The sequence below is a fragment of the Pygocentrus nattereri genome, chromosome 19 (assembly GCF_015220715.1).
Source record: "Pygocentrus nattereri isolate fPygNat1 chromosome 19, fPygNat1.pri, whole genome shotgun sequence".
Taxonomy (NCBI): Eukaryota; Metazoa; Chordata; class Actinopteri; order Characiformes; family Serrasalmidae; genus Pygocentrus; species Pygocentrus nattereri.
In genome coordinates this window covers 27,644,829-27,668,250 of record NC_051229.1, presented here as the reverse complement: position 1 = coordinate 27,668,250, position 23,422 = coordinate 27,644,829, and the positions used below count along the sequence as shown (strand labels likewise).

General features: G+C 42.1%; 1 protein-coding gene across 2 annotated transcripts in view; it reads right to left on the bottom strand.

Moving 5' to 3' along the window:
- Positions 1-15,490: 15,490 nt before the first annotated feature.
- LOC108435729 (probable G-protein coupled receptor 83) overlaps positions 15,491-23,422 on the bottom strand; it is a 30,957-nt gene continuing 23,025 nt past the window's right edge. Inside the window, exons 4-5 of one of the 2 annotated variants that reach the window (XR_005131849.1) lie at positions 18,818-19,731; positions 15,491-16,792 (exon numbers count right to left, since the gene is read on the bottom strand). Coding sequence is in view for 1 of the 2 variants with exons in the window: in XM_017711746.2 (XP_017567235.1) it covers positions 19,068-19,731 (664 nt within the window). In the remaining variant the exon portion in view is untranslated. Of the gene's footprint in view, positions 16,793-16,835; positions 19,732-23,422 lie in introns of those variants that run through there. The other variant, XM_017711746.2, reaches the window with a different exon arrangement.

Sequence of the window (23,422 nt, the reverse complement as noted above, 5' to 3'; positions counted from 1 at the left end):
GTGGTCTGTGGTCCCCACCTGCAGAACCACTCCTTTATTGAGTGTGTCTTGCTAATTGCCAATAATTTCCACCTGTTGTCTACAACAGCTGTGAAACTGATTGTCAGTCATTGTTGCTTCCTAAGTGGACAGTTTGATTTCACAGAAGTTTGATTTACTTGGAGTTATTTTGTGTTGTTTAAGTGTTCCCTTTATTTTTTTGAGCAGTGTATATTGTCACATACAGATTCCTTTCTTTATTATTTCCAAAAGCCTTTTTCCTTCTGGACGTCTGCACTGACCTGCAGTCTACTGTTACCTTTTTAAAACAAAATTGCAATGTACAGCATCATTGCAGTTGTAGCCCATGCTAATACTAAGCTACAAGCTAAGCTAGTACTAGTGCTAATATGCATAATATGCAAATTGACAGCAGAAATTATGCCATTATAAGAACAGCCACAGTGGCGTAGGAGCAGAGCTTGTAGAAGGATGCCGATTAGAACAGAGTGGGCAAGCGAACCAATCAGAGCATGCTCAGCTTATTGGGAGGTGGGGCTTAAAGACACAGGAGCTCTAATAGTGCGTTTCAGACAGAGGTGAGTAGAGATAAATTGTATGGGGAAATGAATGTGTTTTTTGGAGCATTGAAGCCTGTAAATCTATTCTAGTAAACCAAAAATAAATGTATAAACACATAATAGGTGCTCTTTAAGAAAAACTGTATTGGAGAAAAGGGTGCACGATGCAGTCAATGATTTTAAGCAGCACAAATTTAGGGATAGAGACCAGTAAAACATTTCAGTCCTCACAGAAAAGGTGGAGTTTGGGCCAGACAAAAGTTTTCAAAGCCAAAGAAATAAAGCTTGCAAACTTTGAAGAGGTAGTCTTCAAAATGCATATAGAGAATTATAGAATTATAGAGAAAGGTCTTTGCACATCCTCTGATACCTCCACAGAAGAGAAGGCTAAAAACTCTCTCAAGTTTCAATAAGAACCAATGGGAGTCACTCGATGTTCCTGTAACAGAGGACAAAATCAAAGAAGGAATTAATAAAAACGCCATCCAGCAAAGCATCTGGGATGACTTTATAGTTGAGTTCCTTCAATGTTTTTCACAGAACTATCCCCCATGTTGTTAAATATGAACACTGAGGCATTGGGCAAGGATGAACTGCCCCTACCTTTTCAGCATCTTTGATTTCCTTGATGTTAAAGAAGAGCAAAAACCCACCTGGACTGGACCAGCTATGAAACATCTCCCTTTAAAACAGATGTTAAAATACTAGCTAAAATTACTGCTAACCTTCAGAGGGTAATTACCACCCTTATATGCCCTAAAGTTACTCTGCAGAGAACATAGGAAGCTTTTTTTCACATTTTGTGTACAGTGACAAATGATGACATCCCAATGGCAGCTACTTCCATTGATGCCTTTTGATTCTGTCCACCGGTCTTACCTGTTCCTAGTCTTGGAGGCACAGATTTGGCCCTGTCTTTACAAATTAGGTTGAGTTATATCATTAGTACCCAGAAGCTGAAATCCAGACAAACTGAGTAATTTCAGGCTCGGCTGTGGCCCAAGGCAGGGATGCTCCCTCTCTCCATTAATGTGCTATTTAGTTTTAGAACTCTTGCATTATGTAAAATTTGTGGTTTTCCTCAAATTGTTGCTGTGGGAGCCAGAAACAGTGTTCTTGTGGAATCTGAGCATTGATTATGTGGAATTAGCTGCTCACTGCAGCACTAAATACTGTAAACTCTTTCTCAAAGTTCTCTGGGTAAACTGGAGTCAGAGGCTCTGCCTTTGATGGCATTTTGTGCACAGTCATCATTTAATGATGGCTCTTTTCATTGGCCAGGAATCACTATCCCTCAGTAAATTAAGGTTATAGTTAAACTCTTGAAGTAATAGAGAGGCTTATTACATACTAAGGCTTATTATTCAGTACTACATGGACTTCAATGCAAACTAATTGAGCTGTTTTTAGATTAAAGAAGAGCATAAGATTTTAGGCCCACCGGTAGGCCCTGGCCATTGAAGGGGTTAAAGTTGACTTTGATTGTTTTGATTTAGTACAAAGTCAACGTCTTAAAAATAAATTGTATTCCTAAAATGATTTATTCTTAGTTACTCTTCCAGTATTTATCCATCCTGGATATTTCAGTCGTTTCAAAAGGATATGTAATCCATTTCTGTGGAATGGTGAGAGGGCACAGACCAGTAAACCGAGGTGGATTAGGCCTGCCCATTTTATCCTTTTACCATTATACAAACAGTCTTAGACAGTAGCCGCTACCTCCTGAGAGAGAGCACCCCCCTGGCTAGGCACTAAGTGGGCTCTCTGCTACTCCATCTCTTTAGTATCCTTCCTAAGTGCTAAGCTCTCTTCTATAGCACGGACACATCCTACTATGTCCCACCTATAGGAGTTTGGAAAAGGTCTTGCACATTTCTGGTGTCAGTGTGTGAGAGATTCTCTGGTCCAATTCAAAGGGAGGGAAAAGGTATTCTGTCTTTGGGTGACATATGAGGACATGCTTTCACTCTTTGGAATGCTGAAGGAAAAATTTTTTGTGTTTCATAATCAGTTTTGCTGATATCTTCAATTAAGGCACTTCCTCACTGGAATTCTGAACTTACACACCTGTTTATCATCTCTAGTCATTAGCTAGTCAGTGTTCCGGCCCAGGATTTAGACTAGCACATTGCGAAGAATTGCCAACCTTCGTTGCTGCATGCTGAGTGTTTATGACCTGTTTTTGTGTTTTTTGACCTCGTGTTTGACCTTATCAGCTTGTCAGCTGTGATTATTGTGATCCTTTGGTTTTTGAACGTGGACTTGTAACTGGTTTCGCCCCCCTGATGTCCCTTTGGTTATGGTTATTGTGCTCTCTGACTTTGGCCTTTAGATTGCTATGACTGCCCTCTTTGTGATTCTGCAAAACCTCTAACTATCACCTTGTTTTTAATCTGCAAGCGTCAGATATGTTCCCTGACATGGTGACTATATTTGTAACATTGGAATGTGTTGGAAGGTTTTTTTGGGAAAAGCTCAGTGACATGTTATGCGTTAAGAAATTCATTTTGCAGTTTAAGAAGAATCTGAAACATGACCATCATGGAAGAGATGCATCATGAAAGGAGGGTGATGAATAGCTGTCAGGGCTTTTCATGGAAAAGTTTTGTAACTGTTGAAGTGAATTATTATCACGAGACAAGGAGATACTTTATACAAGTAGTGAAATAAGGACCCTGGTTGCCACAGTCCTCTCTTGTGCTAAAGACCCCAGTGTGACTGTCCCACCTGCACTGCTGGTAGATACATTAATGATCTTGTTACACATGCAGTCTTTTTATAGACACCCTCATTTCAGACTTCAAAGGTTTGTCAGTCTAAATGGTGCCACCAGACAGCCTGCTGTGCCAATTTAATAACTGCACCACCCACTGTGGCCCAGAGGATGGGTTCTCCTTTGGAGTTTCGGACTGTCCTTTTAACCACTTAACCAGTTTTAATACACACTTTCGGCATGGTTGTCCCTGGAGTTACTGAATAATTAGCATTAGTATGTAATAAGCTGTGCATATTTAGAGGTTAATACTTCTCATTTATACACAGTGGTGGACAAAGTACACAAACCCTGTACTTGAGTTAAAGTCGAGACACTCAAAGTACAATATTCCTCCAGTAAAAGTAGAAGTTCCTCCCTTTAGACCTCCACTTGAGTAAAAGTACTAAAGTATTTACCTTCAAATGTACTTAAGTATCAAAAGTAAAAGTACTAAAAGAGTAATTCTGGCTCTGATGTCCTGTTATCATTTTTATAACCAGACTGGCTTCATGAACTCATTTCAGGTGAAAGTCCTCCAGCGTCTCTCTTGGTAAACCAGTCTTTTAAAAGAACGTCATTAATTAGTGACGCTGACGTCTATTAAAATGATCATAAGCACAAAACACTGAAGGTAAACAGTTTCCATCAGGGAGAACCGAGTGGCTCTGAAATCACTTTTTACACACAAGCAAAGTTTCAGTTTCAGATTTATTTACAACTTAGTTCCAAGTTTAAGTTTCATAAAAACTGGCTTTAAACTCAGGATCACAGATGAGCTCCTTTACTATGTTGATCTGTAGGCCTCTGTTCATAAACATAAACCAGCCCAAACTAATTTACTATAAAATGAAATGGTGTTTGTAGAAATTCAGAAAAAAGCCGCGTCAGTCTTGACTGCATATGTGGACATATTTCTATATTGTGCTCTATTTACACAAAGTTAGGTTAGTTCATCATTTATGTTGAACAGACTCTCCCAAAATTTTACGCTGCTGCGCTGACGTTGAACCGTGTGCTGCACTGGGTCAGTATGACCAACAGGTCAAAACCAGCTCTAAACAAAGTAATCGCTGGGCCCTGATTGGTGCTCTGGCTTTGCGCTTCTTTCGTTTTGACATGTTACGTTTTTATAAACACAGAAACCAAAAGGAACGACAGATTTCTCAAAATGTAGGAGGAAAAAGTCGGATATTAGACTCTGAAATGTAGTGGAGTGAAAGGAAAAAGTCGCCCAGAACGGAGAAACTTCAGTACAGATACACCAAAAATACTAAAGTACAGAAACTAATTACATTTACTCAGTTACTCAGTTACTGTCCACCACTGGTATTCTATAATTTAAAATGGGACAATCTAGCAAGTCATATGAAAGGAGTGCCTGTATGAAATTTGATGGGCTAATATTAATGATATTAGGCTGGCAAGCAAACCATTACTCTAGCTTTTCTGCAAGAAAAACATCAGTAAAGCAGTTCCAGGTGCATTTTACACTCTGTATTCAATTGACATCCCTTTAAAACACAACCAATTAAATGGCACAATGCTGACATCTGGGTCAGTAGGAGGCTCTCACTAATTTTGTTAAGAGCTCAGAACAGTACCATTACTTGAAGTGGGCTAACTGTTCATTCTTCTGTGTTAAAACAAAGTGCCTCCCTGGGTAAACACATTACAGAAATATCTTACAGAGAGATATCACAAATATATTAATTTTAGCTTGCAGAAGAAGCAATCGGTTATTTTAAGTAATGAAAAGTAATTACCTCTCCTTGGATCACCACCTTATCATGGTGGAGGGGTTTGCGTGCTTGAATGATCTTAGGAGCTATGTTGTCTGGAGCAAAAGCTCCTGGTAGGGTCTCCCATGGCAAACTGGTCCTAGGTGACAGGTCAGACAAAGTGTGATCCATAATAACCCCTATGAAGACACAAAAACTGGACTTGTGTACCCTGCCCGGAACAGGGTTACCGGGGCCCCACCCTGGAGCCAGGCCTGGGGGAGGGGCTCGCCAGCAAGCGTCTGGTGGCCGGGCATTTACTCATGGTGCCCGGCCGGGCCCAGCCCGAAGGAGTTACATGAGTCCCCCCTCCCATTGGTGGTGGGTCGATGTAGTAGTAGGGGTTCGGTGCTTTGTGGATCGGGCAGTGTCCGAAGGCGTGGGCCTTGGCGTTCTGATCCTCGGTTGCTGAAACTGGCTTTTGGAACTTGGAACGTTACCTCACTGGCGGGGAAGGAGCCTGAGTTGGTGCGCGAGGTTGAGAGATGCCGGCTAGATATAGCCGGGCTCACCTCAACACACAGCTTGGGCTCTGGGTCCAATCTCCTTGAGAGGGGCTGGACTTTATTCTTTTCTGGAGTTGCCCATGGTGAGAGGCGGCGGGCAGGTGTGGGCTTTCTCATAGCCCCTCGACTTGGTGCCTGTATGTTGGGGTTTTCTCCGGTGGACGAGAGGGTAGCTTCCCTACGCCTTCGGGTTGGGGAACGGGTCCTGACTGTTGTCTGTGCTTATGCACCGAACAGCAGTTCAGAGTACCCAGCCTTCTTAGAGTCCTTGGGAAGGGTGCTTGAAAGTGCTCCTCCTGGAGACTCTATTGTCCTACTGGGGGACTTCAACGCTCACGTGGGCAATGACAGTGAGACCTGGAGGGGTGTGATTGGGAGGAATGGCCTCTCTGATCTGAACCCGAGTGGTGTTCAGTTTTTGGACTTCTGCGCAAACCACAGTTTGTCCATCACGAACACCATGTTTGAACACAAGGATGTCCATAAGTGCACATGGCACCAGGACACCCTAGGCCGCAGTTCAATGATTGACTTTGTAGTCGTGTCATCGGACTTGCGGCCATGTGTTTTGGACACTCGGGTAAAGAGAGGAGCTGAGCTGTCAACTGATCACCACCTGGTGGTGAGTTGGATCAGGTGGTGGGGGAAGATGCCGGTCAGACCAGGCAAGCCCAAACGTATAGTGAGGGTTTGCTGGGAACGTCTAGCAGAAGAACCTGTCAGATTGATCTTCAACTCACACCTCCGTCAGAACTTTGACCAGATATCGGGGAAGGTGGGGGACATTGACTCAGAATGGGCCATGTTCTGTTCCTCCATTGCTGAAGCGGCTGACTGTAGCTGTGGCCGTAAGGTAGTTGGTGCCTGTCGGGGCGGTAATCCTCGAACCCGGTAGTGGACACCCCAGGTGAGAGATGCCATCAAGCTGAAGAAGGAGTCCTACCAGGCATGGTTGGCCTGTGGGACACCAGAGGCAGCTGGCAGGTATCGACAGGCCAAGCGATCTGCGGCTTCAGTTGTCGCCAAGGCAAAAACCCGTGTATGGGAGGAGTTTGGTGAGGCCTTGGAAAGTGACTTTAAGTCGGCTCCAAAAAGATTCTGGCAAACCGTCAGGCGACTCAGAAGGGGAAAGCAGTGTGCCACTAGCACTGTATATAGTGGAGATGGTGTGCTGCTGACTTCGACTGAAGACGTCATTGGGCGGTGGAAGGAATACTTTGAGGACCTTCTCAATCCCACCGACACATTCTCCAGTGAGGAGGCTGAGTCTGGGGACATGGGAATAGGCTTGTCCATTACTGAGGCCGAAGTCGCTAAGGTAGTTAAGAAGCTCCTTGGTGGCAAGGCTCCAGGGGTGGATGAGATATGCCCTGAGTTCCTCAAGGCTCTGGATGTTGTGGGGCTGTCTTGGCTGACACGCCTTTTCAACATTGCGTGGACATCGGGGGCGGTGCCACTGGATTGGCAGACTGGGGTGGTGGTGCCTCTTTTTAAAAAAGGGGACCGGAGGGTGTGTTCCAACTACAGGGGAATCACACTCCTCAGCCTCCCTGGCAAGGTCTATGCAGGGGTACTGGAGAAGAGAGTCCGGCTTATAGTCGAACCTCGGATCCAGGAGGAACAGTGCGGGTTCCGCCCTGGTCGTGGAACACTGGACCAACTCTTCACCCTCTCCAGGATTCTGGAGGATTCATGGGAGTTTGCCCAACCAGTCCACATGTGCTTTGTGGATCTGGAGAAGGCATTTGACTCTGTTCCCCGGGGTATTCTGTGGGAGGTGCTTCGGGAGTACGGGGTACATGGCTCTTTGCTACGAGCCATTCAGGCCCTGTACAAACAAAGCTGGAGTTTGGTTCGCATAGCCGGCAGTAAGTCAGACTCGTTCCCAGTGAGCGTTGGACTCCGTCAGGGCTGCCCTTTGTCACCGATTCTATTCATAATTTTTATGGATAGAATTTCTAGGCGCAGTCAAGGGATGGAGGGTGTCCGGTTTGGTGACTTCAGGGTCACATCGCTGCTGTTTGAAGATGATGTGGTCCTATTGGGGACATCAGGCCGCGAACTTCAGCTTTCGCTGGATCGGTTTGCAGCCGAGTGTGAAGCGGCTGGGATGAGAATCAGTACCTCTAAATCCGAGACCATGGTTCTCAGGCGGAAAAGGGTGGAGAGCCCTCTCTGGGTCGGGGATAGGCTCTTGCCTCAAGTGGAGGAGTTCAAGTATCTCGGGGTCTTGTTCACGAGTGATGGTACAAGGGAGCGGGAGATTGACAGGCAGATTGGTGCTGGGTCAGCAGTGATGCGGGCTCTTAACCGGTCTGTTGTGGTAAAGAAAGAGCTGAGCCATAAGGCAAGGCTCTCGATTTACCGGTCGATCTACGTTCCCATCCTCACCTATGGTCATGAGCTTTGGGTAATGACCGAAAGAATAAGATCGCGAATACAAGCGGCCGAAATGAGTTTCCTCCACAGGGTGTCTGGACTCTCCCTTAGAGATAGGGTGAGAAGTTCAGTCATCCGGGAGGGACTCGGAGTAGAGCCGCTGTTTCTTCACGTCGAGAGGAGCCAGCTGAGGTGGTTCGGGCATCTGGTTAGGATGCCTCCTGGACGCCTCCCTCGGGAGGTGTCACAGGCGAGTCCACCTGGGAGGAGACCCCGGGGAAGACCCAGGACACGCTGGCGCGACTATATCGCCCAGCTGGCCTGGGAGCGCCTCGGAATCCCCCTTGGAGAGCTGGTGGAAGTGGCTGGGGAAAGGGAGGTCTGGGCTTCATTGCTTAGGATGCTGCCCCCGCGACCCGAACCCCGGAGAAGCGGAAGATAATGGATGGATGGATGGATGGATGGAAAAGTAATTAGTAATTAAGTAACAAAGTCATTATAGAGTCGTGGGGGTTGGCACGTGTGTTAGGATGCCTGAAGGCTGCTGTCAACAACATTCATTATTTCATGTTATATGCAGCACACATGCTAAATAACAAGCTGAAGGCAAGTAGGATGCAGTGCTGTACTGTATCACAGCTTGCATTACATTTACTTTACTCACTACTGTTCAGTATAAGCCAGTAATAAAATAAATGAAACAAACGTAACATTTAATTCATTCAAAAATATTAAACGGTTGCCTATGAATTTTAATACTTGTAGCTTAGATCAAAGAAAGAAGTGATTATTTTAAATTACAGCTTTTTGACGTACCAAACTTGAGTATGCTTGGCACAAAAAGACACAGCATGAATTTAGTCATTTCAGATGATATTCTCAGACGTTCAGCTGCTCAGCTTTCATTTGCTGCTAGTTGGGTTGTCCTAAAGCATGTAATGTCTGGGATATGGCAGGGAAACCTTAGTGATTTAGGGCATCATATGCCTTGAAAGAGGGGCAATTATTATTACCCACTCCTAATTCTTCAGTGATATGAAGCTGAAGTCAAATATTCTCCAGCTTCTCGTTCCAACAGTACAGCAGTTCTGATGCCTGAGGCACCAGAATGTAACTGCTACACCATTTAAGGTGGAATGGGATATTTAGCTACTGAGATGTCAGTTACTGATACTGAGATAATTCAATACTAACCCCTGCGCCAAGATGGTTAAATAAAAAAGTGAATGAAATGCACATTTGCACAACATGTTATGCAGTTTTTCCTGTGGGGGGTGGGGGTGGGGTTGGGGTTGGGGGTGTTCGTCAGTAGGTTGTGGAGATGCGTCACATATTTGGAAAAAAAAGGTCGAACTACTGCTTTAATGATTTTGCATTATTGTTACAGTTATAGTTTTCACACTAATTAAGGTTGTTATGCTTATTAAGGACATGTCATGCAAAGTTATACAACAGTTAGTTCCAGCCACGCAAGCTGATGGTTGAGAGGTTCTAACTGTGCTGCTATTTCACCATAACAACACACGTTTTTTCACAAACACTGTATCAACTAAGCCACGACTCTGACAGCTGTAGGAGACGCTCGAGCCGTTTGAACGTTTTGACTTCTCACTTTGCCACAAACAGAAAACGGACACTGTTAAGACCACATCTGACCGACAGCCGATTTGGTCCGACTCCACTGAGCAGCTTTTGTTTTTTATTGGGTCAGTTTTATGGCTCAGTCTGATTTGGTCCGACTCTGAAGATCAGACACGTCTGGCGAATGGTGTTGGGTTCATTTCTGGCTGATTCCAGGTTGTTCAGCTGTTCTTCTGTCACAGCTGCCGACTGAAAAGCTGCTCAGTGGTGACGACAGTTTGGGAATTTAGTGTAAGGAGCTGGAGAACGAACTGCCGGCTGAGTGGGCGGAGCTCATTACTCTGACGCAGCAACAAGCTGCTCGTTAAGGAGCTATAATTAGGAGGAAGGAACTGAACATTAAAACATATTAAACGCCGCATTCACGGCCAGTTTATTCATTTCTTACTGTATTTATTTAACTGCTGTATTAAAGCAGTAGAACACTCGAGGAGGGAGTTATCACCAATAACATCACGGCTGGGATGATATTTCAGCTCCAACACCCCCTGTGACCCAGAAGTGTGTGTGTGTGTGTGTGTGTGTGTGTGAATTGTGTCCTGATATTGGTCTCAACAGACTTGCAGCTTGCAATAAAGAAAACGTCTGTGTTTCAATAATAATGTTTTTATTACTACAAAAAAGCCAAGTACAACCACAAAAAGCCAATTACATAATTACATTGAATAATTACAAGAATATTGTTAATTAGAACAATTAAGGACATCAATCCGCCTCCCTTCTTCTGACTTTAATCACAGTTAGCAAGGCAACTCAACCTGCCATCTGTCACATTAGGTGACAGTAATGTCTTTGTGTTTAAATATGATCACAGAAATAAATCCGCCTTTCTCTCTGAGGTCTTCCTCTTTTGTGCTTTCCCTCATTAAACGCCCTGATTTTGTCAATTGTTAATCTACATTCTATCAACTGCTGACCACAGAGTACAAACTGGACTGGCAGCGCAGAATTAGAGAAAATGAAAACACAGTTTGGAAAAAGGTTCATGATCTGACTCAAATGCCAGGAAGCCTTAAAGCTACAAGTGATTCAAGTGGTTTGGAACTGGAGCTAGAAACGCTAATGTGGCTAATGAGTGACAGAAGCTCACTTTATCAGGTTGAGTCCCCCACCGCAGTGAGTTACGTCAGCTCAAATACTGTGACTGTGGACAATTAGGTGGACAAAACTATGGCCAAACCTCAGGCTTTCAGATCACTGTTAGAAAAAGCAGCAAAGGCCAGCAAGACTGGTCACCAGCAAAACCAGCATATAGTGTTTTTTTGGATACTGGTATGCTGGTCAGACAAAACCAGACATGGTCAGACATTTTTCAGTTTTTGACATAATTTGAAAATACACATTATCCCATACATTGTACGTATATTTCTCGATATATGAACAAAATCAAAAGGCCAAAAATGACTGAAAAAAATTCTGGTTCCATTGAATTACATGAAAAGTAAAGTATGTTTTTTCCTTGTCCTGTAAAGTTCCATTCTGGAGATACAAGGTTTTGTTCTGATAACAGTGATATGTTGTGTTTTGGATGCTGGCATTCTGGTCAACTGGGTGACCAGCTACACCAGCACCAGACCAGCTTAGACCAGCACGTAAAGTATGCTTGTTGTGGCTGGATGACCACTGCGTTTAGCTGTGCTACATACTTTTGTCCATCTGATGGTAAAACTAAAGAAGGAAATTTCACACACAAAAGATGTTTCAGCTGACCAAATGGCCTTGACTGTGCAAATCTGAGTTTTGGCCAACTCATTGTTTTGAGCTTCCCTACCTTGTGGGTCACTGAGCTGTTATGAGACGCATTAGAAGGCAATTACTGAGTAAGAGAAGGTTAGCAGCACTGTGGTGATTGCATGTGATGCAACTGCTGAGAAATGAAGGCTATTCTGAGGGCAGCAGGACATTTCTATAGCACTAGAAAGCAGCATTTGGCCAAGTAGAACCGCTTAGAACCAAGTCAAATGTCTAATCTGTTGTCTTGACAGAGGCTTGCAAAATAATCTGAAGGCTATAGAAAAATCAATGCTCAGCAAACCACATTTCCAGACCCTGAACATGACCCGAGGACTTCTGATTATAATCAATATATACATCTAACTGTAAACAACACACAGTGATGTTAAAACACAATATCAATCAAAAGCACAAGGAACATTTCCAAACATATTCACATCCCATTAGAATAATAACTGGATCAACACTTTAACATAATTCAAAATTACTCATTATACATCATTTTTGACAGAAGAATCTGCATAAAGGTCCACATTAGAGCAGAACACATAGATAATGATATGCACAATACATATCCAAATATACAAAATATAGAATTATCACAGTTATTTATGACCCAAAGTAACAGGCAGAAATAAAAGACTTCAAAACAGGTAACAAGGCTGCTGTTCAGAGAATTCATCACTGTACACACTATTCTATAAAATATGTCTGTTTATTTATGCACAAATGAATATTTACATCATCTTAATCCCAAATGTTAAACGTTTGTAGAACTTTATGGGCAGTTTGGCCTCTAATTTGCTTTTCTTAATAAAAACAACATTGAGTATTTTGTGTCCTCATATTTACCATAATGTGCCATTTCAAGGTTAAAGACAGAAAAAACACTGTTGTTCACAAAGTAAACTGAAAAACTGAATTAATCTCATTAAAACGTTCTCCAAAGAATTGAGGGAATAAATTCCCAGCGCAGCTCTGTCCTTCACTCCAGATCTGTCACAAGGACGGCCAGAAAAGCGTCTTTGAAGCGCCCAAACACAGAACTTTCCGTACAGATCAATTCTGTTGTGCAGATGAGAAATGTGATGTGTACTAATTGACTTTTAATGAGGTGTTCAAGCTATATAATATTTAATGACCCTAACAGAGTGAAATGTGAAAACAAGCAAATTAAAGTTTTATTCCACTGGAATAAATGTTGGTTTGTTCAAATGATGTATTTAAGTTGAACAAAACTAGTTCAATTACTTGATGTCACATGACGTAATTTCTTAGGCTAAGCTAAGAAACATTTTACAGTGGAGACAAGCACCCATTCCATTCTGGTCTATGCTGGTTTATGTGAGTCTGGTGCTGGTTTAGCTGGTCATACCAGCGTCTGAAACCCAGAATATGCTGGTTTTGTTGGTGACCAGACATGCTGCTCCAGCACGGTACACTGTCCACACAAAATGACCGGTCAGATCAACCGAAAAAGAATATTTCATGTAGTAACAAGCAACTGAACTCAAAAATTACATTGAAAAAAATCATTAAATCAAATAATTTTAGGTTGAATAAAATAGTTAAGTTACTTGTTACTATGGTAAGCATTTTTTAGGTTGGACTGACCAGTGATTTTGTGTGAGAGAACGATTAGTAGACTTGCTAACAATAAGCAGACTAACTAACTAAGCAGACTAATTCAGCTAATGGCATTAGGTTAGCTTAGTGTTGAGCCACTAAGCAAGGTGAACACTTCAGCAATGGACTTTGTGCCTGAAAGGTCATTTCCAGAACTTTTCAATAAAGAACTTCCTCTTAATTCAGCAATTATATACATTAATGCATGTACTGCCTCCAGTCCTGCTATTACCACAGACCTCATTCTGCAGGGCCGTAACGACCCTACATCCTGCTATGATTCGTTTAACCGTGTCACTGATGTCAAAGTCCTTATAGGAAAGTCAGTCGTCTGGATGCTCATCTTGGCAACGCCACTGGGCAGTTTTTTTCCAGTCATACAAGAACAGGTTCCTGTCTCTTCGAACAAGGAGGAACATAAAAGCTCAAAACTGAAAAACACAGAAAGTTACAGATAAAAAAAAACAAACAGTTTGTAGCATTTAACTCAATTATATATGTTTTTCTGGTTGTTCTGGCTACTATATATGCAGGTCTCTGCATCTGATTAGCTGTTCTAACTAAAGGGCTTGGCTTTCTACACAAGCAGACGCCACATTATGAGCTTTGCGTCTCATTTTCCAACCAGTGACCAGCCTCATCCACTATAATGTCTTTGGTGATGTTATTTAAGGCATTATAACGTGATCAAAAGGGCTCGTTTATGGGTATAAATCACTTCCTGGTTCTGTGAGAAAAAGGTACACATAACGTGTCTCACCCACAGTGCATGTTTCACAAAAAAACAGCTGCAATAATACTGCACGAAAATACACAATTTCATTAGTCTTATGTGATAATTCTATAATAATCGAATATTTTCATCACTGTATAATATTCCTGTAATGATGTCTCATCGTTATCTTATGTAATACCCTGTAATTAAAATGATGGTCACAATTTAGTCCTTTAAGAAGTTTTATAAGAATAAAAATTCCTGTAGTATTATTTTATCATAGATCTTTTTTTAAAGGAGTAGATTAGAAACCAAAAAAGTCAAATGTGTACAATTTTCCCTAATGTTCAAATATTAAAACATTCAAAACTTTTTTGTTTGCTTTTCAGGTTTCGCACTGGTGCCATGTGGCTAACGTAACTAACAACTAAAGGCCACCGGACACCAGGCGCACCGTGCCGCAGCTCACTGTCCAAAATTAAGCATTGCTCGTAATGAAGTTATGTTGATGCCATCACTCCACATCACACCGTTAGGCTTTTTTTTTCATTATTACATTAAATTAAAGCCATAGCAGCAACACAGAAAGCCACAGTGGATGACATGCGGGGTTAAGTTTACACAGAGAGACTCAGTCCGTCTTCAAATAGACAAATGTAAATGGTTTGTTAGCTTAGCTAAATGTTACTATTTCCTTATATATTATTTTTCTCAAAAACAATGAGTTTACATGCACTCAGTAATCTGACCATAATTAGATTTTTAGATTTTTGCAGTTATCTAATTATTCAAATGTAAACAGCAAATTCTGATCTAGAAATCTGATAAAGAGGCTGGATTTTAGCTCAGCAATTAGATTTCTCAGTGCTGTAAACTCTTATTTTGACACAACAAATAACATTTGGAGCAAAGTTGAAACCAAATACACAGTTGACGAAATTGAGGATTTAAATATCCTTAAGTTTCTAGATGATGTACAGTACTGTGAGAAAGTTTTGGGCACCCAAGACATATTTTCAAAATGTATTTATTTGTGTAGTTTGTGTTTATTTGCTGAGAAAAGTGTTAATATTTGAATAAAAAAATATTTATATATTAATTAATATTAATTAATAAGGAATAAATAAATAAATAAATAAATAGTGATTTTCTGGATGTTGATGTGTTTGTTTACCCATTTCCAAGCCTCTCCTTGAGGAATTCCAGTATTATATGTAGTTATAAAAGCAGCTCCTGGTTTGACCAATCAGTGCTCAGTAAATTGTGTATTAAATGTGGCCAAACACACTCAGTGAGTGTGTTATAAGTTACTAAACCGAAGCCAGAAGTTTGATGAATTTTGTTAAAAGGTTTAGAGAGTCAGTCTCACTTTGACTTACTTATTACACACAGCTGTCGAAAAAAACTGCATAAATGTGCGCATTAGTACAAAATACATGGATAGTGATACACAGAGTACATATACAAATTGAAGGATTATCACATACACTCACTGACCACTTTATTAGGTACACCTTTTCAATTGCTTAACACAAATGGCTAATCAGCCAATCACACGGCCGCAACTCAATGCATTTAGGCATGTAGAGGTGGTCAAGACAACTTGCTGAAGTGCAGGCAGAGGAAATATCCAGTGAGCGGTCAGTTGTGTGGACGACAATGCCTTGTTGATGTGAGAGGTCAGAGGAGAATGGGCAGACTGGTTCCAGATGATAGAAAGACAACAGGAACTCAAATAACCAACCAGAATCTCTGAGGAACGTTTCCAACACCTTGTTGAAAGTGCGGCACGAAGAATTAAGGCAGTTCTAAAGGCAAAAGGAGGTCCAGCCTTTCACTAGCACCTAATAAAGTGGCTGGTGAATGTATATCTTAATAAGGATAATAATAAAAACTTAATTTGTCATCATTCTCACATTTATTATAACAATTATTCTATGTTGTAGTATAAATAAGCGTTTGACATTGAAATGGTCAAAATGATCTCTGTGGTAATTCTAATAGTTCTGGAATTCTAGCCTTTTAAGTATTATCACTCAAGACAAACAGCTGGGAAACAGTAGGGTTAATTAGCTCGTTAGTCAGTTAATGTTATCATGGTTGAAGATCTTCAACAAATTCATTAAATACTACTACTACTACTACTACTACTACTACTACTACTACTACTACTACTACTACTACCACCACCACTACCACCAACAACCACTTCTAACAACAAAAACAACAATAAATATTAGCTACTATTCTTGCTAACTATTAAATTTCTTAGTTTCATCTGAATTAGTTGCATGAAAGTTTCACCACATACAGCCAGCCTCATCCTCTCCAGCCAGTATTGGTTCAAAGCTTTCTAGTGGGAAGGGCCGGTGTCAAAGTCCAGTGTGAGTCCAGTAGGAGGTCAAGTAGCACTTGCAGGCCGCCTCAGAGTAAAGAGGTCAGGTGTGGAGGGAGCAGGATTGTTTGGCATGAGAAAGTAAAAAACATCTGCTCCTAAAAGAGATCCGGCAGCTCAGCTAGACGAAAAGAAGACGACAGAAATTAGGGGAGAGATGGTCTCCTGGAAAGCAGTCCTGGAAAGGCTGGACTTCAGAAACAAAAAGTAAAAGTATGGGAACCTTAATATTCTGAAGAGAGAAGCTGACTCTTGAGGCTTAAAGCCACACGGTCAGAAAATCATGCTAAAGTTACATAAGAACAAGCTGTTTTAAGTAAAAGCTGTCAACCTTGCTTGAGTAACTTGGGTAAGGGGATCAAAAAGAAATGCAACTTCAGAGGCACCGCTGGAGCAAACTGTCGTCCAATGTGACACAGAATAGACATACAAATTCTTCCTCTTCATCAAGGAGAAAGACTGAATATTACCAGAACGTATGTACAGTACATTCACAGTAAGTGACGACTCTGAGCCTTGATGAGCAGATATCCCATCTTCAAATCTGAGGTGATGAAAGACAAAATTACTATTTTTTAAGCAAACAGACAAAACAAGGCGCTTGTTTTCAATTCCATGTTAAGTCTAATCGGTTGATATCTTGCTGGAATCCCAGTGCCAGTGTCAGGAGCACTTGGCAATGTTGAAAATATCAAGATCTTACCTGGATTGTGAAAGAAAAAAAAAAAAAAATCAAATGAGAAGTGTCACTCTCCCATGGCATTTTTTATTTGTTTTTTTTTGCCTGTGGTTGTCTCCATATCCAAACTGAAGTCTCATTACCCTGGTCAAACAAACTTCCCACCTCAGTACAGAATTGTTGATATACTGCAACAGCCCTATCTTGTGTTCACCTACATATGTTTGGTGTATTGTGGGCTTCTACTTCAAATGCACGCAGGGTATTCGTGAGATCCTGCTGGTGTGGGTCTCCTCCCTTTCAGTGAAGCTACTGAGTGCTAACAGCACTCCTTTGTGAAGAATCTTCAAGACAGCAAGTGAGTAAGTAAGCAAGTAAGGCTGGTTCACACACTAAATGTCACAAAGAATCCAAGTGCTCCTCCTAATTAGTGAAAGGTGCCATTGCTGACAAGTTTAGATAATCACCATAGAAAAGACCTGCCAACAGAATGGGATGCCAGGGAACAATGCAACATTCTCTAGAGTGATGGAGCACCATTCCACACATTTGGAATGAGCTGGAGTGATGTTTATGGTCTAGAATAATCATCCAACATCAGTACCCAACCTCACTAATGCTCTTTTGACTGAGTGCAATCAAATCTTCATGTTCCAAAGTGTGAAATGTCCCCCGAAGAGTAGATGCTGTTACTTCAGCAAAGGGGGACAAAATCCCTACTAATACCCTTGATTTCAAAGGAAATATTGGATGAGCAGGTGTCTACAAACATTTGGGCATATAGTGTGCTGTGAAAATGTGTGCAAATGTGTTAGTATAGAGATATTAAGGATGGGTTTATGGCAGGGATGGACTGGTCAACAATAATACTCGCCACACTGCTAATGTTGAAGACTGAGTGAAGTGTGTTCAGCTAAATCGGGTCATCTTTGGATACTTAGCTCAGTTAAAACAGCTTCCCAACAGAAATAGTTCATCTATAAATATTGATTACACAGCTAAATAAAGCATCAACTTCACTGCACTGTTTTCCAATATTTAAATATTTGCCAGATAAACCTGAAAGTCATCTTGTTCCAGTCAGTCTGTAAAACATTTCACAGCCCGTCTTGTTTGCTGAATTGTATTATATAAGTTTCTGGCTAATTTCATCACTATTGCTTAGCTGAAAGCAGTCGTTACTTAGCAACCAGTACTGAGCCTAACAATCCAGTTACTGTGAAAGAGAAAAAACGTGCTGTTAACACAAGAGACAACACGGGCAGATGCTTCTCCACAATCAGACTGTAGAATTTGATATGACAAGTAGTGATAATGGTACCTCTGTTATATCACTCAACGTTACCTGGAACACTTTCTTGTACTTTGCTGTTCATAAGGCTACATGATGCCTACATAAGCTTGTCATGATGACTGACATAACCCTACATAAATGTTTATAAAGGCTTATTACATTAGGTGTCATCTGTCAAGGCTACTTTAGCTAACTTTGATCAAAACTGGCAAATGTAACTGTGGCATGCACCCATACCCCGAGCCCTGATGATGGCTGTGATAGCCGGCAGGAAGGTGGGGCCCAAGTCCCAAACACTGCCGAGGGACGTGAGTGATGGCGGAGGAGGACATCGGCCACAAGAGGCACGAAGGTGGGATGCGATTCCAAATCTCTGCTGCCCTGACCCCACCTTCTGTTCCGCAGCAAGGCAACTAGACTACACCTTACGCCTGACCAGGGCGGCCGAGCTGTGGAGCAAGGGCAGTAACGGGGAGGCGGGACAGTGAGCCCCCTTTCATAATACATAACATAAATGTTTCTCCTGCCTCACAGTGCATGTTACAGTAAGCTTTATATTGAAATCAACATTCATAAACATTTATGTGAGGTTATGTCTGCTTTCATTTTACAAGCTTATGTTGATGTCATAACCTTATGAATAGCACCTTACAGTAAAGTGTTACCACACAATCATATAATATGATATCTGCCATCTGATGTTTATGGCATGGTTATGTCAGTGTTATAGGTTCAAGGTTCAAGCAAAGTGTTACCATTTTGTTTCTGGGTCTCGTCTCAACCCCAACACCAGTGGACAGACTGTACTGCCCAACCAACCAGTGGGTGCTTGATGTATAGGTGAGGTCTGCAGGTGAGGTCTGCAGGTGAGATCTGCAGCTTCCTATTTATCCTTTCTCTGTGTCGCTACACAATCAGGTTCATGCCTTCACAGGTATAAATGAACCTTTTACCAGCCAGCTTAACAAGGCGCTTCACGTCAAAACCAGCTCTGGGAACAAAGCATCAGCTAACTGCCACGATTGGCTCCACCGAGAGAATATCAGTCTTCCCTGATTGGCCGAGCGAGGTGGACCGGAGGGCATGGCTTTCTTTGGGATTGGACTGCTGTGAGGACGCTTGGCTTTCCGGCCAGGCTGCGCGGTGACTCCCATCACGAGGGGGAGCCATAGGATCTGGGTTGTCGCCTTGGCAGCTGCTGCCCCTCCCCCGGCCCCGCCTGTTTCTGCACATGCTCAGTAGGTAGGTGAGCTCGGCCCTGAAGCCCTGGTTGAGCCAGCAGTAGATGAAGGGGTTGTAGCAGGTGGAGCTCATGGCCAGCCAGTGGAAAGTGAAGTAGATGGCGTTGTTGGACTGGATGGCCTGACTGGACAGCAGCACAACGTAGCAGTTTAGCGGGAACCAGCACACCGCAAACACGACCACCACCAGCACCAGCATCTTTATGGTCCGCTTCCTCTTCCTGCGCTGCAGGAAGTACTGTTCGCTCGTCACATCGCCAATGGCATTTCTGCGCCAGAGCCGCCGGGCCACGGCCCAGTACGCCGCCGTGATGATGAGGAGCGGCAGGACGTAGAGCAGGATGAAGGTCACCAGGTCCAGATACTGCCGGTACAGCTCAGATGGCTCAGGAAAGTCCGGCACACATAAAGAGCGCACGATGTCCTTACTGAGAGAGAGGGAGGAGAGGGGAGGGGTGGAAGAAAGAGAAAGAGAAGAGTGAGGGAGAAGGAAAAAGTGATGGAGGGAAGGGGAGATGAGAGAAGGAGAGAGTGAGGTAAAGGAGTGATGGTGAAAGAGAAAAGGAAAGAGAAGGAAAGAGGAATGAAATGAAGGGGAAGAGAAGTAGAGAAGGACAGCAAGAAGGGAGGGAAGAAAGGAAGAAAAGTGCAAAAGAAAGAGAAAAGCAAAGGAGAAGGAAAAAGACAAGGAAGGGGAGACGAAAGAAGGAAAGAGTGAGGGAAAAGAGCGATAGCGAAAGAGAAAAGAAAGGGAGAAGGAAAGAGAAAGAGGGATGAAATGAAGGGGAGGAGAAAGAAGTAGAGAGGAGAGAGAGAGAGAGAGAGAGAGAGAGAGAGAGAGAAGGAAAGAGAGAGGCAAAAGAGAGATGGGGAAAGAGAAAGAGGGAGGATAGAAAACGCAGGAAAGAGCCAGAGGACAAAAAAGAGAGAAAAGTGGGAGGGGAAGGAAAAGGAGAAGAGAGGGTAAAAAGGAGTGAAGAGAAGGAAAGAGAGATGGAAGAAAGTGAGAAGAGAAGACAGAAGTGGAGGAGACAGATGGATAGAAAAGAGTGCAAGGATAAGAGAGAGTGAGTGAGTGAGTGAGTGAGTGAGTGAGTGAGTGAGTGAGTGAGTGAGTGAGAAAAGGTAGAGAAGATACAGAAGAAGAGAGAGATGGAAGGAAGCGGAAGGAGACAGAAAAAGGAAGAGATAGATATGATAGGCAGGAAAAGAAGGAGTGGGACAAGGGGAGGAAGGAAAGACAAAGAAGAGAGAGGAAAGAGAAAAAGGGAGGAAAGAAAAAGTAAGAAAGACAGGACAGGAGTGGGAGAAGAAAGAAAGCAAGAGTAAAAAGAAGAGAGGGAGAAGGACAGAGAGGGGGGTGGACGGGGGAGACAAATGGGAGAAAGAAAGAGGAATAGATAGACATGAATGAAAGTAAAAGAAGGAAAGAAAAAGTGAGAAAAAAGGGAAAGAGATGGGATAGAGGAGTGGGAGAGAAAGAGAGGAGTAAAGCAAGAGCAAAGACCAAAGGAGAAGAGGGAGAAGGAAAGAGGGATGGAAGGAATAGGGGGAGAGGGAGAGAGAGAAGGAAAGGGGGAAGAATGAGAGCAAAAGGAGAACAGAAAGGGGGAAAAAGATGGAGAAAAGATAGAAAGGAAAAGAGAGAGAGTTGAGACCGGAGCTCTGTCGGATCTGGATCAGTTACAGTGAGAGCAGTAATGTAACTCGTGTCAATGTGAATCGCAACTGTGTCATTTTTCAGTCTGACAGGAATATTAGCGGCGTCTGTGATTGGCTGCCCGGTGCTCCCACAGTAATATTCCTGCTCCAATCCATCAAACACACTAATGAATAATAAATTGTTCATTTAACTCAAACTCTTTTCCGTGGAACACAATGCTTACTTTGCTTAAATGGAGTTTGACTTCAAACCGCCCTTCTGTCCTCGAGCCCAGCGCTGTTACTGTCTGCACCGGAGAGCTACGACACTTTAATACGCAGGGATTTTTCACCGGACAAACTTGTGTCGCCCGGCTTGGATGAGGCATTAGAATATAACTGGCAGTCTAACATTTTGCTCACTATAGAGCTGCACAATACAGACATAAAATGCGGTTTGAAAATCACGACAATCATATGCACAGCGAGAAATTATTATTAAAATATGTTGCAAGTAGACTTTTAATTTGCAAATTATTCTGCATCAGAAATGTAACTACATACTTGTGTACAAGGACAAACAGTGTCACTGATTAAAGTACCGCGTTAATGATGCTTCAAAAGCTATTTGTCTGCTAACGGCGCTCCCTTGTGGAGAATTCATAGCGAGTTCCATGAGGTGCTTCAGTCCGAATTCCCTCAATAGCCATTTGTATTCATGTTTGCAGCCTGAATAAATATGTTCAATTATAATACCGACCCACAAAAACTAACGCAAATATATTTCTTAAAAAAAAATGTCCTTATGATGATGCATGTTTGTTGTAACTGTAACCATTATAGCTTCATATATAGTATCATACAATTAACGTGATGCTACCTAGTCAGAAGGCAGCTGGTGTTTGCGAGATTCATTGGTTCTGCTTTTTAAATGTTCTTGTGTACATGGAAAGCTAAAAAGCAAAAGCTAAACACAACAATCTAATGATAATAAACCAAAAGGAATGACATCCACTGCAAGTGGTAATCAATGACCTAAATCCTAATCTTTGCAAATGTGACTTAATGTTTTGGAAAATATTAATGATGCAAATTATTCAAATAATAAAAGAATTACACACAAAAAATATCAACTTAACAAGACTACATTTAATAGGATTCCACAGGGAAATCCACATGACGCCAACTGAAGGTCCAGGTCTGTCGTTATGATGGCGTGTATATCACTGTTATCGAAACAAAACATTGCATCTCCAAAATGATAACTACATACTTTACTTCTGACAATGGAACCAGATTTTTTTCATTTTATTTTTGTCATTTTAGGCTGTTTATTTTGGTCTGTTCTTCATGAAATTTACACAACGTAACACAGGCTTTTTCAAATTATGTCAAAAACTGATAAATGAAAACAGAGATGTGCAGCATAAGTACATCACTTCAGTCCGGCATGCGCGAGGTCATTTTTTCTGGCATTGCAGCCCTTAATGTTATGCATATTGCAAAAACTCACTGTGAAAACAACAGAAATAAGTTTTATTGTGCAGCCCTATTTCTTAGCATTTGGTATTTGAATGGACTGTGTTACAGTAAGATTCTCCGACAGTGCAGCAGAGATGAGCTGGTTTGTACTGGAGGATCAGCGTCTAGTTAGCGCTATTACTCTCTGCTTTAGTCACAGACTTTTTAGGTCCTTAAAGAAGCGATTTTTTCCCGCCAACTGAAACATGAGCTATATTGCAATGTGGTGCTGAAAGATGTCTTTGATGTTTTATCAACAAACAAAACCAGTGAAAGAGGGATAATAAAACTTATTTGGGGGATTGGTGGTATTTTTCTAAGAGCAGACAGAAGCTGTTTTTTCCTCTGGGGTTCACATTACTGTGTTTTCTGAAGGCTTTGTTGGGCTGTGATTGTTCCTGTTGCTAAGAAACAGCTAGCACCAACTGACAAGCTGGCTAAAACATACCAAAGCTCTTGCTTGTTAATTATCTATAATGAAAGAGCAAAAACATTAGCTACATTGCCAAATGCTGCACTGATGAGACCCCAGCAGTGCTAGCCACCAATCATTTGGAAGCATATAAACAAAACGCGCTACTATTCACTAGCAAATGTGTTTCTGTGAGCAAAAACAAACTAAACTAAAAAAAGCTCACAATTTACATGCATAAAGAACTGCTAATGCCTGTATAGGCCTGTCTAACCTTTGACCTGACTGGTCATCATGGATAAATGATCATGGTGAAGGCTACTGGACCTTTTTTGGTTAAACTTTTTTTAAAATCTGGGTGCCTGGAGTGAACAAAGCACAGCTATGCCCTCAAAACACACTGAAAGCAGCAGAAAAAGGCATCACAAAAAAATGCATAATAACTACTAGTCCCCAATATCGGTTACAATAATTATGAAAAAAGGAAGGTTTCTTAATGTTAGTTTTAAAAAAGAAGCTCTATGTCATTCCGTCATTGCACTACA